The sequence below is a fragment of the Onychomys torridus genome, chromosome 2 (assembly GCF_903995425.1).
Source record: "Onychomys torridus chromosome 2, mOncTor1.1, whole genome shotgun sequence".
Taxonomy (NCBI): domain Eukaryota; kingdom Metazoa; phylum Chordata; class Mammalia; order Rodentia; family Cricetidae; genus Onychomys; species Onychomys torridus.
In genome coordinates this window covers 66,612,803-66,627,615 of record NC_050444.1, presented here as the reverse complement: position 1 = coordinate 66,627,615, position 14,813 = coordinate 66,612,803, and the positions used below count along the sequence as shown (strand labels likewise).

General features: G+C 47.0%; 1 protein-coding gene across 1 annotated transcript in view; it reads right to left on the bottom strand.

Annotated features, from left to right (window-relative positions):
- Positions 1-9,972, bottom strand: part of Ccdc180 (coiled-coil domain containing 180) — a 60,783-nt gene extending 50,811 nt beyond the window's left edge. Inside the window, exons 1-4 of the mRNA XM_036178544.1 lie at positions 9,882-9,972; positions 7,699-7,889; positions 2,783-2,871; positions 892-1,001 (exon numbers count right to left, since the gene is read on the bottom strand). Coding sequence (XP_036034437.1) covers positions 892-1,001; positions 2,783-2,871; positions 7,699-7,889; positions 9,882-9,950 — 459 coding nt within the window. The 5' untranslated portion in view covers positions 9,951-9,972. The remainder of the gene's footprint in view (positions 1-891; positions 1,002-2,782; positions 2,872-7,698; positions 7,890-9,881) is intronic.
- Positions 9,973-14,813: the final 4,841 nt, after the last annotated feature.

Sequence of the window (14,813 nt, the reverse complement as noted above, 5' to 3'; positions counted from 1 at the left end):
GAGTCAGAGAAGAGAGAAGTAGGAGAGGCAGGCTTGTATCTCGGAGAGGATTGTGGAAGGAATAAATGGTCTCATTTAGAACCTTCCAGATGAAGTTGAGAGAGGAACAGGAGCCAAGAGTGGGAAACTGTGGAAGAGTCTGCGGTGGTCTGAACATCCCACCCCCCCCCAGTCTCAGGCATTTGAACACTTGGTCCCCAGTGGGTGGCACTGTTTGCGAAGACTGAAGAGGTGTGGCCTTGTGGAGGAATTCCGTCCCTGAGTGTAGGCTTTGAGAGCTTAAGGTGTCACCCTACTTCCCGCTTGCTCTCACTGCTTCGTGCTTGCATGAGCAGGGGTGAGCTCCCAGCTTCCTGACACCATGCCTGTCACTTGCTGCCATGCTTCCTCACAGTGATGTCCCTCTGCAGCGATAAGTTGCCTTGGTCGTGTGTTTTAGCACAGCAGCAGAAGAAGAACTAATACAGATCCCACAGTGCTGAACCGTCGTGGGTAGGGGGGTGGGGGGTAGGGGGGTGTCCTTAGACACCTCTGCCTCTCCGTCACCAGGACGGCTGCCAGTCAAAGGCTGGGCTTTGGAGCTAGATGAACATAGCTCTGATTCATCCCCTTTCATACCTGTCCTGGTAAGACTCTAGACTCTCTGCAAGATGAAGTAAGGGCCTCTGACTTACAGGGATTTTCTGAGAGTTAAGGGAGCGTGCACTTAGGACATTCCTGTAACAAGACCCTTGAATATGCCCTCTATGATTTCATCTATGTCTGTGTCTTGATGAGACATTGAGGACCACCCAGGTAGTGAGCAGGAGAAGGGAGACTGGGGACAATGAAAACACACCTCCCCACCCAGGGCATGCCACAAGAACAGAGGAGAGAGGGGCAAGGCCTCACCTCCCCTATCTGCTCAATCTCCTGCTGAAAGCTCGCCAGTGCACTCAGGTGCTTCTTCTTCTTGTATTCTTCTTGCCCTTGGAGGGTGATGGAGCTCCTCTTCTCAGAAACTGCAGGGCAACAACAGAGCTGATGAGCCTGCAGGGAGAGAGTAGTGCTCCCAGGGAGGCTACATGGCAGAGAGCATCCGCATGCAGGCCTGAGCTCAGAAGGCAGACCCCACAGCCAGGCCAGCATGGCAGAGACTTGAGGACAAAGAGAAAAGATGAAGGTGACCCATGAGTGCCATGGGGAACAAGGTTCATACTCACAGGCAAGGACTGAGGGGGTGGGGGAGGGGATATAGCTCAGCAGTTGAGCACTTGCCTATATGCTCAAGGCCCTGGGTTCCACCCCCTGTACCATAAATAAGTAAACAGACAACTACTGGGGCAAAATTCCCCAATGGTGTGTATGGAATGATAGTGTTTGTGGCTTTCTTGAAACAATTTCAGCCCAGCACGGATGGCGCATGCCCACAATCCCAGCATGAAAAGGGCAAGAATATCTTAAGGTTCAGGCCAGCCTAGCCTACTTAGTGTCAACAACAACAACAACAAAAGCTGTATAGATACAAATACACATGCTTTTCTGACTCAAGGGAGTTCCAATCTGGTAAAATCATCATAAAGAGAAAATACTGTAAGCTGAAAATATATTTAATTATACCTAATCTGCTGGGCGCCAAAACTTAATCCAGCTCACCTTAAACGCACTCAGAATACTTAACATTAGTCTAAAAATCATCTAACACAAAGCCTGTTTTATGACAAAATGTTGACTGAGCTGAAATCTGCATTGAAAGTGAAAAAAGAGAATAGTTTATGGGCATGCTTTTGTGACACTGTGAAGTTGAAGTAAAGCCAGGAGTAGTAGCAACATGCACCATTAATCTCAGTACTTAGAAGGCAGAGGCCAGAGATCTCTGTGAGTTCAAGGCCAGCCTGCTCTACATCAAGAGTTCCAGGACAGCCAGAACTAACAGAGACCCTGTCTCAAAAAAAAAAGCTGGGCAGTAATGGCGCACGCCTTTAATCTCAGCACTCGGGAAGCAGAGCCAAGCGGATCTCTGTGAGTTCAAGGCCAGCCTGGTCTCCAAAGCTAGTTCCAGGAAAGGAGCAAAGCTACACAGAGAAACCCTGTCTCAAAAAACCAAAAAAAAAAAAAAAAAAAAGCAAGCAAGAAGAATACAGTAAGATGACCCATTGTGAACCAGAGGAGGACCATTTTCAGCAATATTAGCCAACACTGGAGTTTGCTTACTACATGGCAGCAGCATGCTAACTCTGTTGCATCCAAGGACTGACACAGGAGACTGAGGCTGTTACTAGCCTTCTGTAAAGTGCACACCCTGGCTTGGTTCGGTGGTTAAAGAACTAAGTCATAGGTGGCTGCGAAGGATGTGAACCTGAACCCTCCGCCTTGAGCCTACACCCACCCCCATCACCTGCTCTGCTTTGCAGTGTTTGTCTAGGAAGCTGGAAGCTGGCTGCCACCTGGGGTGGTGGGGCTCTCAGCAGAGGGGCACCACCACCAACAGGTAGTTGTGTCTTCTGTTTTTCTACAGTGAGCATGGGTTACTTTTTAATCATAAAGACGCAGGGCACCCACATGTGGATGATGTCCAGGACATGCAGCGAGAAGGAAGAAAACATGGCTTGGAAAGTGGCGCTTCCAAATCACTGTCCTCCCTAGGAACTGCCCACTGGGTAGCAGCCACTGGGAAGCTGAGCAGAGGACCCCAGTGAGGGTGGCAGGAGCCTCTGAAGTAGAACCATGGCAGACACTGCCATCTGGAGACTTCCCTGCCTGGGACAGGCCTGCCCTTGGGGCTGAAGGGCAGGAGGCTCACCGATGTTGTCCATGAGGCCACGCACCTCTCGGGCAGCAATCATGTCCTCGGTCTCACGCATCTTTTCCCTCCTGGCTTGTTCCTTTTCCCTGAGGAAACAAGTGGAGAAGAGCAAGGCCTGCCCCCACTCCCATGCAGGACAACACAGTTGTCCTGGGCAGTTGCCAACGCCTCCTGTTCCAGAGAGCCTTGGAGGCAAGGTCCAGGCTCCCAACCAAGGCATAGTCCCTGAGGGTTCTGGGATGGAGAGTTAGGTCCCTGCTTTAGATTACAAGCTGTAAATCCCTTACCTGGCCAGTATGCGGGGGAAGGGTGCGGGGGAAGGGGGGAAGACACAGCATTTCCAAATTGGGAAACTAAGGATCACAAAGGTGAACAGCCCAATAAAGCATAAAGTTCTCAGCATGCACTCTTTTTTTTTTTTTTTAGATTTATGTATTTGTTATGTATACAGTATTCTGCCTGCACGTGTCCCTGCAGGCCAGAAGAGGGCACCAGATCTCATTACAGATGGTTGTGAGCCACCATGTGGTTGCTGGGAATTGAACTCAGGACCTCTGGAAGAGCGGCCAGTGCTCTTAACCTCTGAGCCATCTCTCCAGCCCCGCAGCATGCACTCTTTTTTGGCCCTTCAGCAGACATCTGTGGTAGTTTGAATGAGAATGGCCCCCACAGGGCTCATATATTTGAATACTGGTTCATCACAGTTGGTGGAACTGGTTGGAAGGATTAGGAAGTGTGACCTTGTTGGAGGAAGTAAGTGTGTTACTGGGGTAAGTATGTGTTGAGGTTTCAAAAGCCCATGACATTCCCAGTTCTTCTTCTTCTTCTTCTTCTTCTTCTTCTTCTTCTTCTTCTTCTTCCTCCTCCTCCTCCTCCTCCTCCTCCTCCTCCTTCTTCTTTCTCTCTCTCTCTCTCTCTCTCTCTCTCTCTCTCTCTCTCTCTCTCTCTCTGCCTCATGCTTCTGGCTCAGATGTAATCTCTCAGCTACTGCTCCAGCACCATACCTGCCTGCCTGCTGCCATGTTTCCCACCATGATGGTCACGGACTCTAACCCTCTGAAACTGTAAGCAAGCCAGCATCCTATGAGGCAGCTGGAGTACGGCCATTTTCTGGGAAGGGTATGCAGAGCCATTGTATGAAGCAGAGCTGGACTCTCACAGCCATTCCATGACACTGAGGACCATGGGGCTTGGATCTAGGTGGAGTGAGCTGAGATCCCTCAGTAAACTAACTCATCAGGGAGGACCAGGAAGGAAGACTGTACTGTGACATCAAGTCTGGAATAAAGTCTATAAATGTTCCATTGATGAGGCAAGCACCAGAGAAACCCAAAGTGCCCTACTGTTCAAGGCCCCAAGCGAGCACTTTTGTCCAGCTGTCCTCTATTGAGTCCTCATGCAGTCCCAGTTAAGAGAAGACTTCAAGTCTGGACTGCAGCTGTGGAGGGCCAAGCAACTATGCAGCATGGGGACAGTATTTCAGACTTTGTTAGTTCAAATGTCCCTGGCCCAAAGCAGCTCCAGAGGTGCCCACAGGACGATGAGGTCCGCTGTCAGCTCTGGTTTCTCAGCCACTTGTCCCCCAGGATTGGAGGAGTTGGTTTATACAGTGGAGATCTAACTCCCCCTGCCCAGCCCATACACACTGTGTGCTGGTCTCCCCCAACCAACCTGAGGGGAATGACATAGATCTACTGTCCTGTCACTATTCTTCATGGAATTCTCAAGCACTTGCTCAAGGGCCTTGAGGAAGATGGCACTGTAGCTCTGCCATCCTCCCACTGAGTTGGCCTCTGCCAACCCTGGAGGAACTTCCCAACAGCCTGAGCAGGCATGAGAGCTCTGACTCACAGAGAGAGGCAGAGAAAGGGCAGGAACAGTCAAGGACACAGCTAGAGTTGACAGAGTGCCCAGGAGACCTCAGCAAAATCGGCTGGGGTGAACAAGGGATGGGGGCTGTGGATGAGGTAGAGGCTCTTCCCGCAGACACAGGCTGAAGGCAAGACGGAACAGTGATGAGGCAGGTTCCTCTTTCGATAGGGCAGGTCGATAGTTGATAGTTGAGGACTCCCAGGGAGGGAGAAGGAGAAGGCTGGAAGGGCTGGTACAAGAGGCCTAGGCTGGACCTTATTTGTTCCCCAGCCCCTAGAAATCCCAGGAGAGCAGGTAGGCCCACCTGTGGCCTCCCTTACGCCGGAAATAGAGGCCTGGGGAGTGTGTGTGTGTGTGTGTGTGTGTGTGTGTGTGTGTGTGTGTGTGTGTAAAGGATTGTGACAGGTTAGGAAGGCTGCTAGGAGTCTCCTGGGAGTCTGAGCGTCCAGATAGAGGGGTTGGATCTGCTGCATCTAGAAACAGCAATCCCTAGGGGCCAGATGGGGGTATCCAGCCACTCAGGAAAGTGGATAAAGCTTTTGGACCAGGAGAAGAATGGGGACTAATGGGGGGCAGTGACCCAGCCACTGAGCCCCACTGGTGGGGAAGGGAGAAATGAAAGCAGAGAGAGACTGTGAACAGAGGAGGGGAAAGAGAGTTGACAGTGGACGAGTGACCTCAGAGAAACTCTAGACGTGGAATTAGTGACCCTGGTCGTGTAAGCAGGTTACAAACACATCTCAGTTCCTGCCCAAGCTGCAGGAGCTGTGCTCCAGTTCTGTGTCTGACACAGCTGGGCTTGTCTGTCTGTCCCAGGAGGCCATCACAGCAGCAGGCCATTCTGTTGCATAAGAAGTAGCGTTCATAGAACTCTGTCCTACAGGAACCTAGCTCCTGGCTGGGGCTGCGTCTACATTTAAAGTGAGAGGTGATCTTAGGTAAGAGGGAATCCTTAGGGGGCCCAGAAGGATGTCGGAAGTCCCTAGGCCTTGACGAGAACAGGTCAGCTCAGATGGGGCTCAAGACCCTTAGCGGCCAGAGTCACAGTCGGGTTCCAGGAGAGTAAGGAGGCCCTAAGACAAGTCCCAGACACCTGTACCTACAGGTCTTCTTCAGGGCATCATACAGGGGACCACATCTGGAGAAGACTAGCCTCAAGTGTGGATCTGGGTGGCTGACTGCTGTTCCCAAAAGGTAGAAAGGGGTGCTGAGGGACAGAAGGTTATCCTGGGAAGTCAAAGCCAGGGCAGGGCAGAGACCCATACCAACGCAGGGTCCTCTCCCTGGCCCATCTGGGTGAAAGGCAGATAGAGAGGCCTGATTTCCAGTTCCCAAGTCCCAGGCTGGTGTATTTGGTGCGTAGGGAGAGCCTGGCTTCTGTTGCCCTGTCCTCTCCCACTCCAACCCTTCTTCTGGTGGAGGATTGAGTCTAAGCCTAGCAAACAGAGAGGACATGCTTAGGAATCTCCAGCTTAACTTCTGAACATGGGAGAGCACTGGGAATGGCCGATCTCCCCGTCCCATCTGATATGGTCCCCATCTTGAGGAGTAATACCTTTACTGCACTGGTTCTCAGCCTTCCCAATGCTGGGACCCTTTAATACAGCTCCTCATGTTGTGGGGACCCCAACCACAAAATTACTATTGTTGCAACTTCATAACTGTAATTTTGCTAGTTATAATCCACAGTGTAAATATCTGATATGCAGAATATTCTATCTGTGACCCCCACACAAAGGGGTCACAACCCACATGTTGAGAAACATTGCTCTACCGTCTACCCAGTGAAGAGACCTGAGACTCAAAGGGCTTTCACTAGTCACCCAACCTGTCACTAGACTCAATAAGTTCTTCCAACTAAAGACCCTCTTCTTCTGTCCCCATACCAGCCACCACCTAGATTGCAAGGATGAGAAGCAGGGTATCTTCTTTGGTTCTTTTACCAATTAAAAAAAAATAAAATAATCTTTTTGGTGTGTTGTTAGATTTGGTTTGCAAGAATTTTATTGAAAATGTTTGCATTGGTGTTCATAAGGGATCTTGTAATTTTCTTTTTTTGTTGGCTCTTTGTGTAGTTTGGGTGTGAAGGTAATAGTGGCTTAGTAGAAGGAATGAGGAAATGTTCCTCCAGTTCTATTTTGCAGAATAATTTGAGGAGTAATGACATTAGTTCTTCTTGGAAGGAATCAATGAAATGAAGACTTGGTCTTTGAGAAAGGCAACAAGACTGACAAACCCTTTCCCAAATTAGACACAGAGAAGATTTAAATGAATAAAATTAGAGATGAAAGGGGCACATTACAAAAGACACCAAGGAAATTCGGAGAATCGTGAGGGCATACTTTTACAACCTGTATACTACCAAACTGGAAAGCCTAAAAGAAATGGGTGAATTTTTTTGGATGCAGACAATCTACCAAAGTTAAATCTAGGTAAAATAAGCAATTAAAATTTTAGTGAAATAGAAACAATAATTTAAAATCTTCTAACCTACAAAGGGCCAGACGCATTCAGTGCAGAATTCAACTTCCAACCACTTCCTGTAGGCCTCTCCTCCTTTCTGCACAGACTGCCAAGGGGACCTCAGAAATGCAAATCAACTAAAGTTCAAAGCTCTGACCAGCTTGCAGAGTCTTTCCCAGCCTCTGCTCCTGCCCTCTCTCTAGACCAAGACCTCGGCCTTCTGCAATGAGTCAAGTCCCTCCTCCTTCTCAGAGCTTTATCCCCCTCTTCCCTCAGCCTCCAATCTCTAGGTCTCAGCAGCAGCTCCTCCTCCCTAGGGAGTTCCCTGGCCCCTATCCTCTAAGTGGTATTCGGACTTTTGAGGGAATGTGGTTATTCGCTATTGTTGAGGAATGAAGTTCCATGAGAGTGGGACCTCTCTACCCAGACACTGGCACCCCATCACAATTACTGAGGGAGGAGAGAAACATCTTTTCAAGCAGATGTGACTACCTTCCTGTTTTGGAGGAGGTACTTGCCACAAATCTTCAGTCTTTGAAGACTGAGGACCTGCAATATGGCTTGATAGCACGACTTACCTATAGAGAACTGGGTTTTCTGTGACCCAGTCATTGGGGAGGCTGTGCACCCACTTCCTCTGCCGAGGGGTCATTGTTTCCCCTTCAGGCAATACCACCTTTTTCATCATGGGTATCTTGACATTTTTTGGAGTCCCAGAATGCTCTGCAGCCCGCTTCCTGGTGGCTGCCAAAGACTGAACCAGCTGCACCTGAGGGCGTGAAAGATGGGAGACAGGGTATTGTGAAAGTCTCAGCTACCCTTCATGATAACTGCGTTGTCTTGTCTTAGAAGGACGTGTAGGCACCTGCCACACAGAAGGCACTTTGCACAAAGGTCCACAACTCCACACCCTCCTTCCCTTTTACGGGCATGGGCTATTTCAAGGAAGGTGTATGTAAAGAACTTTGAATGAAGATCCAGATTTAGTCTACACAACCATCTTTGTAATCATAAGAAACTGAAAAAATTAAAGAAAAAAAAGAAACCCTAACATTTCAGTAATAGGAGATTGGCTAAGTAAAATTCCTTAGGGGCTTATAAAGACAGAAATTACAACAAATTTCTTATGACAAGAAAATTGCTACAAGATAATGTATAATTGAACATCTCAATTAAATCATAAATTACGGGGCTGGGGAGATGGCTCTGCAACAGGTCTTGCTGTTCTTACAGAGGACCAGCGTTCCAGTTTCGGCACCCTCTTGGTGGCTTACAACCACCTGTGACTCCAGCACCCCCTGCTGGCCTCCACCAGCACCAGCCAAGTACACACGTAGAGTCAAAACACTCACACAGATAAATCTTTACTTAAATCATAAATTAAAAATTACAGGCAGGTGGCACTTTGGATACTGCCAGATCTGCTGTCCTTTTTGATACATTCAATACATTCAAGAAACCCACCTTCTTGTTTTTTTTTTAATTATAACCAAATTACTGTGGTTTCAAATTTTAAAACACATGAAAAAACAGCACGCTGAAGGTTAAGAATAATAACTCGGGTCTAGAGAGATGGCTCAGTGGTTAAGAACACTGACTGCTCTTCCAGAGGACCTGGGTTCAATTCCCAGCAACCACATGGCAGCTCACAACTGTCTGTAGCTTCAATTCCAGGGGATCTGGCACCTTCACAGACATATGTGTAGCAAAAAGAATACACATAAAATAAAAATAAATAAATCTTTTTAAAAAAGAATAATAACTCACTTATAAGGAGCTAAAGCATGAGAGTAATTTAAGTTTCCGGCTTTCTCCATTTCCAAAGGTTATACAGACAGCATGATTCATGGCTCAAATTAGGAATAAAAATCCTACTTAAATAAGCAGCACACTAGGTTTTCAGCCGTGGATTTCTTTTAAGGTCTCTTTGGTCTGCAAGGTACATTCCAGAAGAGGTAGCAATCTTTACAGTAGATGTGGCCAAGAAGCCTTTAATGCTGTAAAGCAAGTCCTGGATGGAGGAGGCCACTGGGCACCCACTGAGGCATGTGAACGCCCCAGTTGTTATTATTATTATTATTGTTATTATTATTATTAGCTACTATTGTTTTTTTGAGACAAGGTCTCTCTATTATGTAGCCCTGGCTGTCCTGGAAATTGGCATCTTGGCATGTAGACCAGGCTGGCCTTGAACTCACAGAGATATACCTGCCCCTGTCTCCCAAGTGCTGGGACTAAAGGCATGTGCTACCATGCCTGGTGCTGAGGACCGAACCCAGGGCCTTGCCTTGCGTTTGATAGGCAAGCGCTCTACCACTGAGCTAAATCCCCAACCCAAGACCCACTTTTTAAACAGAAAATTTTGAATTACTTTTATGTTTGACAAAAACACTCAAGCACAAAATGGTTAACTCAGACTAATTCTGAATAATTTCAATTAAAATGTTTATCAGAATTAAGTTTTTAATTTTAAGAATAAACGTCCCGATGTCCTATTTGTACACTGTAGTACCCAATAGCAATTATTTTTAAAAATCAAAGTAATGTCAAAGCTCTCCTTTTTAAAATGTGGGTCCTATAGGTAAGATATGGGTGTAGATGAGGGAGGGAAAATCGCCATCAAGATATATTGTATGAAAAAAAAATCTACTCTCAGTAAAAAATAAACAAAATTTGGATCTTAGACAGGAAATCACACAGAACAAAAAGAATTAGAAGGGAACAGGAAACCTAGGCGGGAGCAGAGGGAAGAGGAGCCTACCTGGGCCTGGAAGATCTGCTGGTAGACTTTGCCATTTTCTACCTGGGACACTTTCCCCACTGGCGACATCTTGGCTGCTGGCCTGATTCCTCTTCGCCCTGGAAACGCGCCTGGGACTTGATCTCAGTGTCCACTCAGAGGTTGGGAACTGACGACCTCCCCAATCGCAGGCGCTTTCGGGGACCTCCGGCCTGAAGACGGCACTAGATTTCACAGGACACCTGGGAAACTTAAATGTCAAAGAAAATAAGAAAGGAGGTGGAGGAGGGGAGAGAGAGAAAGAAACAGAGACAGAGGAAACAAGTTCTTTAGATAAGCCCTGTTCACTGAAGACGTGGGGTCCTCCCAATGCGTGGGGCGTAAATCCCACAGGCACTTTCTGGAAAGGGCAGAATTATTGACTGCGCTCTACTCTAGCTCTTCTGGGGACAGTCAATCCGCCTAAGGTGTCAGATGGTCCGGGAGAATCGGGGAGTGGCGGGAAGGGAAGGATTTGATTTTGCTAATTAGACACCTACGGTGTACGACCTGCCCTCCTTCCTATCTGCGCTATCAGCCCGCTGCCCTCCAAGCCCAGTGATCTGGAGAGAGGCCCTGACCCAAGCTGGCTGCTCCGGCACATGAAGTTCAAATTCGTCCGGACGGCCCGCAGCAACTGCAGCCCGACGCTGGTGGTCTCCTAGGCAACGCGTGGGGCGGGGCTGAATCTGCCCACTCTTCCCTTCTTCTGGAGCCCTGTCTCTCCGTAAACAGCAGCGGCCCGATCGGAGTACTGAAACTCAACCCAGTACTTCTGTCAATGTTGGATTCTTGGAGCGCCCTTAAATGTGTCCAAAGCAAGCAGGAGATCAGAGAGCCCGCGCAGATCTCTTGCTGCCGTGTCAAGGAATCCAGTCTCTGTTGTTTTGGTTAAAACAACCCGTGCGGGGAGGTAGCACAAGTTCTTGTGGTTCTTGCGTTTAAGAATCTGAGACCACATTTTTCCCGATTCAAAAGAGGTTAGAGAGCTCAGAATTCAAGGCTCGAGACCTGCCTGGCCAGAGTGATAAACTCACTAGACACAATCTTTAGCGTTTCTCGTGTACTGTGGGCCACTCCGCTCCTTTCCAGAGAAGCCCCGCGGTGGCAGGGGTCCAGGAACAGGCCTGTGGGCAAGTCCTTCCCAAGGACTTCCTAGAGTGAGTGATCTTCCGCAGCTGGCTGCAGCGTCGGAAATGCGAGGTGATGACGAGAAGACGCTATTCTCATTCTTCCAGGCAGGTGAAGAAGGAAGCAGTGAATACCAAACCCTTTTATTCACTTTCTTTGATCCAGGGTGAATCAAAATTAAGATTGGACTCACTTTAGCTGAAAAGAAAGCGTGTAGGTGACCCAGGGAAAGGACGAAAAACACTTTCATTTTACGTATTTTTTTAAAATTTGGTTTTGGTTTTTTGAGACAGGGTTTCTCTGAGTAGCCCTGGCTGTCCTGGAACTCACTCACCCTGTAGACCAGATTGACCTCAAACTCACAGAGATCCACTTGTCTCTGCTTCCCAAGTGCTGGGATTAAAGGTGTGTTCCACCATTGCCTGGCCCAAAAAAAAAAAAAAAAAAAAAAAAGCATGTTTTTAAAAACAGACTTCTTTTTCTCAGACTCTGGTTGTTGGTTTGTTGTTTTTCAGTCTCTGTTCTTTTTCTCATCCAAGGAAAGGCTTCTGGCTTGAGTTTCAGACACCAGAAGGTTGCCCCTGCCTAGGCATTTTCTGCTCTCGTTCTTCGCAGGTATAGCTGTCTGGGAGGTGGCCGAGTTAACACGTGATCTATAATAAGCAGTGAGACTGAAGCAGTCATTGAAAACCTCTGTACTGGCTGGTTTTGTGTGTCAACTTGACACAAGCTAGAGTCATCAGAGGAAGGAGCCTCAGTTGAGGAAAAGCCTCCATGAGATCAGCTGTAAGGCATTTTCTCAATGATCAATGAGGGCGGGCCCAGGCCACCCTGGGTTCTGTAAGAGGGTGGGCTGAGCAGGCCTGGGAAAGCAAATCAGTAAGCAGTTCCCTTCCATGGCCTCTGCATCGGCTCCTGCTTCTGGGACCCTGCCCTTTAGGTCCTGTTCTGACTTCCTTCAGTGAGTAACAGCAATGCTGAAGTGTAAGCCTAATAAACCCTTTCCTCCGGGACTTGCTCTTTGGTCTTGGTGTTTCATCACAGCAATGGAAATCCTAAGATACCTCCTAACTAAAGAAAATCCGGGTCCAAATGGAACCACTGGGGAATTCTACCTTTGCAGAAGAACTAGCATCAATCTTTTTCATCAAATATTTCCATCAAACAGAAAAGTAGAGAACTTTGTTGACCTCTTTTCGTGAAGCTAGTATTATCTTGATTCCAAACATAGGTAAGGAAGCAATAACAACAACAAAAAGAAAATTGCAGACCAATCTCCCCAGTGAACATAGGTCCGAAAGTTCTCAAGAAAATACTTGCAAACAGAATTCAAGAAAACATCAGAAAGATCATTCACTGAGATCAAGTTGGCTATATCCCAGAGACACAAAGACAGCTCAATCTGTGTAAATTTATAACTTACATAAATGGACTTAAAGGTGGAAAGCACGTGTTCATCTCAGTTGTAGAAAATTCTTTTGGCAAAATCCAACATTCCTTCATATTTTCTAAGTGTCTTTCTCAATTTCTGTCTTTGATGTTTTAATGTTTTTGTTACAGAGTTCTTTCAAGTTTTTGGGTCTTTCACATTCCAAGGTACTTTTTTTTCCCCCTTTATGAATGGAATCCTGCCTGCCTTCTTTCTTTCTTAGTGTGCTTGTCATTGTTATATAGCAGTGATGCCAATTTCAATGTTAATTTTGTATCCTGCCACTTTGCTGGAAGTATTTATCACTTCTAAGAGTTTTCTGGTAGAGTCTGCTAAGTTACCCATGTTCCAGAGAATAGCACACCCATGCCTGTGGAGGTAGCACTAACTGGACTTATGGAGTTATATTTTCTAAAATATAAAAAGAACACATTGTGCCAATTAGTATTTATTGCCAGCTTAACACAACTTAGTCTCTTGGAAAAGGAAATCCTCCATTAAGGGACTGCCCAAATCAGGTTGGCCTGTGGCTGTGTCTAGAAGGCACTGATGATTGATACTCCCAGCCCACTGTGGGCAGCACCATCCCTTAAGTAGGTGGTTCTGGGTGGTATGTAAAAGCAGGGTGAGGATGAGGCAGAGGGAGCAAGCCGGTGAGCTGTGTTCCTCCATGCACTTTGCTTCAGTTTCTGCCTCTCGGTTCCTGTCCTGCTTGAGTTCCTACCCTGACTTCCCACAGTGATATACTTTGACCTGGAAATGGAAATAACCTCTTTTCTTGCTAAGTTACATTGATCAGAATGTTTTATCACAGCAATAGAATGCAAACAGGAATATACACAAAGGTAGCAGGGAGAGATGTGTTGGGGGTGTGTCTGAGAGAAAAGGGAAGAGGGGATGGAGGGTGTGGGGGTGCAACAAGACAAAGATATACATTTATGAGACTGTCAAAGGATAAATGAAAAATATATTTAAAAGAACCTTTCTCACCATAAAAAGAATGTGCTTGTAGTTCATCTCTGATAGTAGTCTATAATATTAGAAATACAGTCCATTTGATGTCGTATTTTCAATGCACCTTGGGTGTTTTCAGTTTCAGTTTGGAGCTGGGTCATTGCCTGGCTCCAGGGACTCAACCTTGTTGGGGAATATTTTTTTAAGGTGTGTTGCTTTTGTTTATGTAGCATTTGCTTAACTCCGTTTAAAGTGTTACCATGCGTGTCTAAAACTCCTGATGGTCTAATAAAGAACTGAGCGGTCAATAGCGAGACAGAAGAAAGTATAGGTGAGGCTGGCCGGCTGAGAGAATAGAAATCTGGGAGAAAAAGAGGAAGTAGCCAGAGAAGGAGGAGGACTCCAGGGGTCAATCACCCAGCTACACAAGCAGCCATGGAGTAAGAAACAAAGAAAGGTATACAGGAATAGAGAAAGATAAAAGCCCCACAGCCAAAGACAGACGGGTTAATTTACAGTTAAGAAATCTGGTTAGCAACAGGCCAAGATAAGGCCAGGCATTTATAATTAAGAATAAGCTTCCATGGGAGCTTTATTTGGGAGCTAGGTGGTGGATCCCCCGAAAGAGTAAAAATAACCAACAGCATAACCTGACTGGAGACGAGGAAATTTTTAAAAATGATAGACAGCCAACACATGGACAGAGAGCTGTGTGGTTGGGTGTCCAGGTTCTCAGATGAGAACCAATAGCACTCCAGAAGCTCGGCTTGCTGCAGAGAGTTGCGCAGAGAGGCGGGATTATTGCATGCAGACAAACAAGGGAGCAGAGTTTATGATATACATCTGGATCAAGGAGACAGGTTTGGCTAATTCCCCTTAGGAGCGGCCTCTGTAGAAGGGCAGGCTTCGGGCTGTAAATGTCTGGAGGGAGAAGGCTATGGTGGACATTTTTTTGCACACGCTGTCAACACTTAAACTCAGCTCCCACAAGGAAGGTTTTGCAATGCCTCTGAGCCTGAGGCTGTAGGGTGGGGTCCTATGTCGACAACACGCTTTTACTCAGGGCTTCCTCCATTCTCTAGAATTTGGGGATTTATCTAAATCGCTGTTCTAACCATTCTTCGGTATGGTGAGCATGCACAGCATTTCTATTTGGCACGCAATTAATATTAGAATTTCTGTGTCAGAGTGTGTGTGTGTGTGTGTGTGTGTGTGTGTGTGTGTGTGTGTGTGTCCATCTCAGGAGCTACCACCAAAGGTTCTGAAAGTAGTAACAGTTCACACACACCAGTGTGTACCTAGTGGTCTGTATCCTCACCCACACTTGGTAGTGTCACTGGACTTTATCCTAGCCATTATGTGGTCGTGTAGCATCATGGTTTTAATTTGCATTTTCCTGC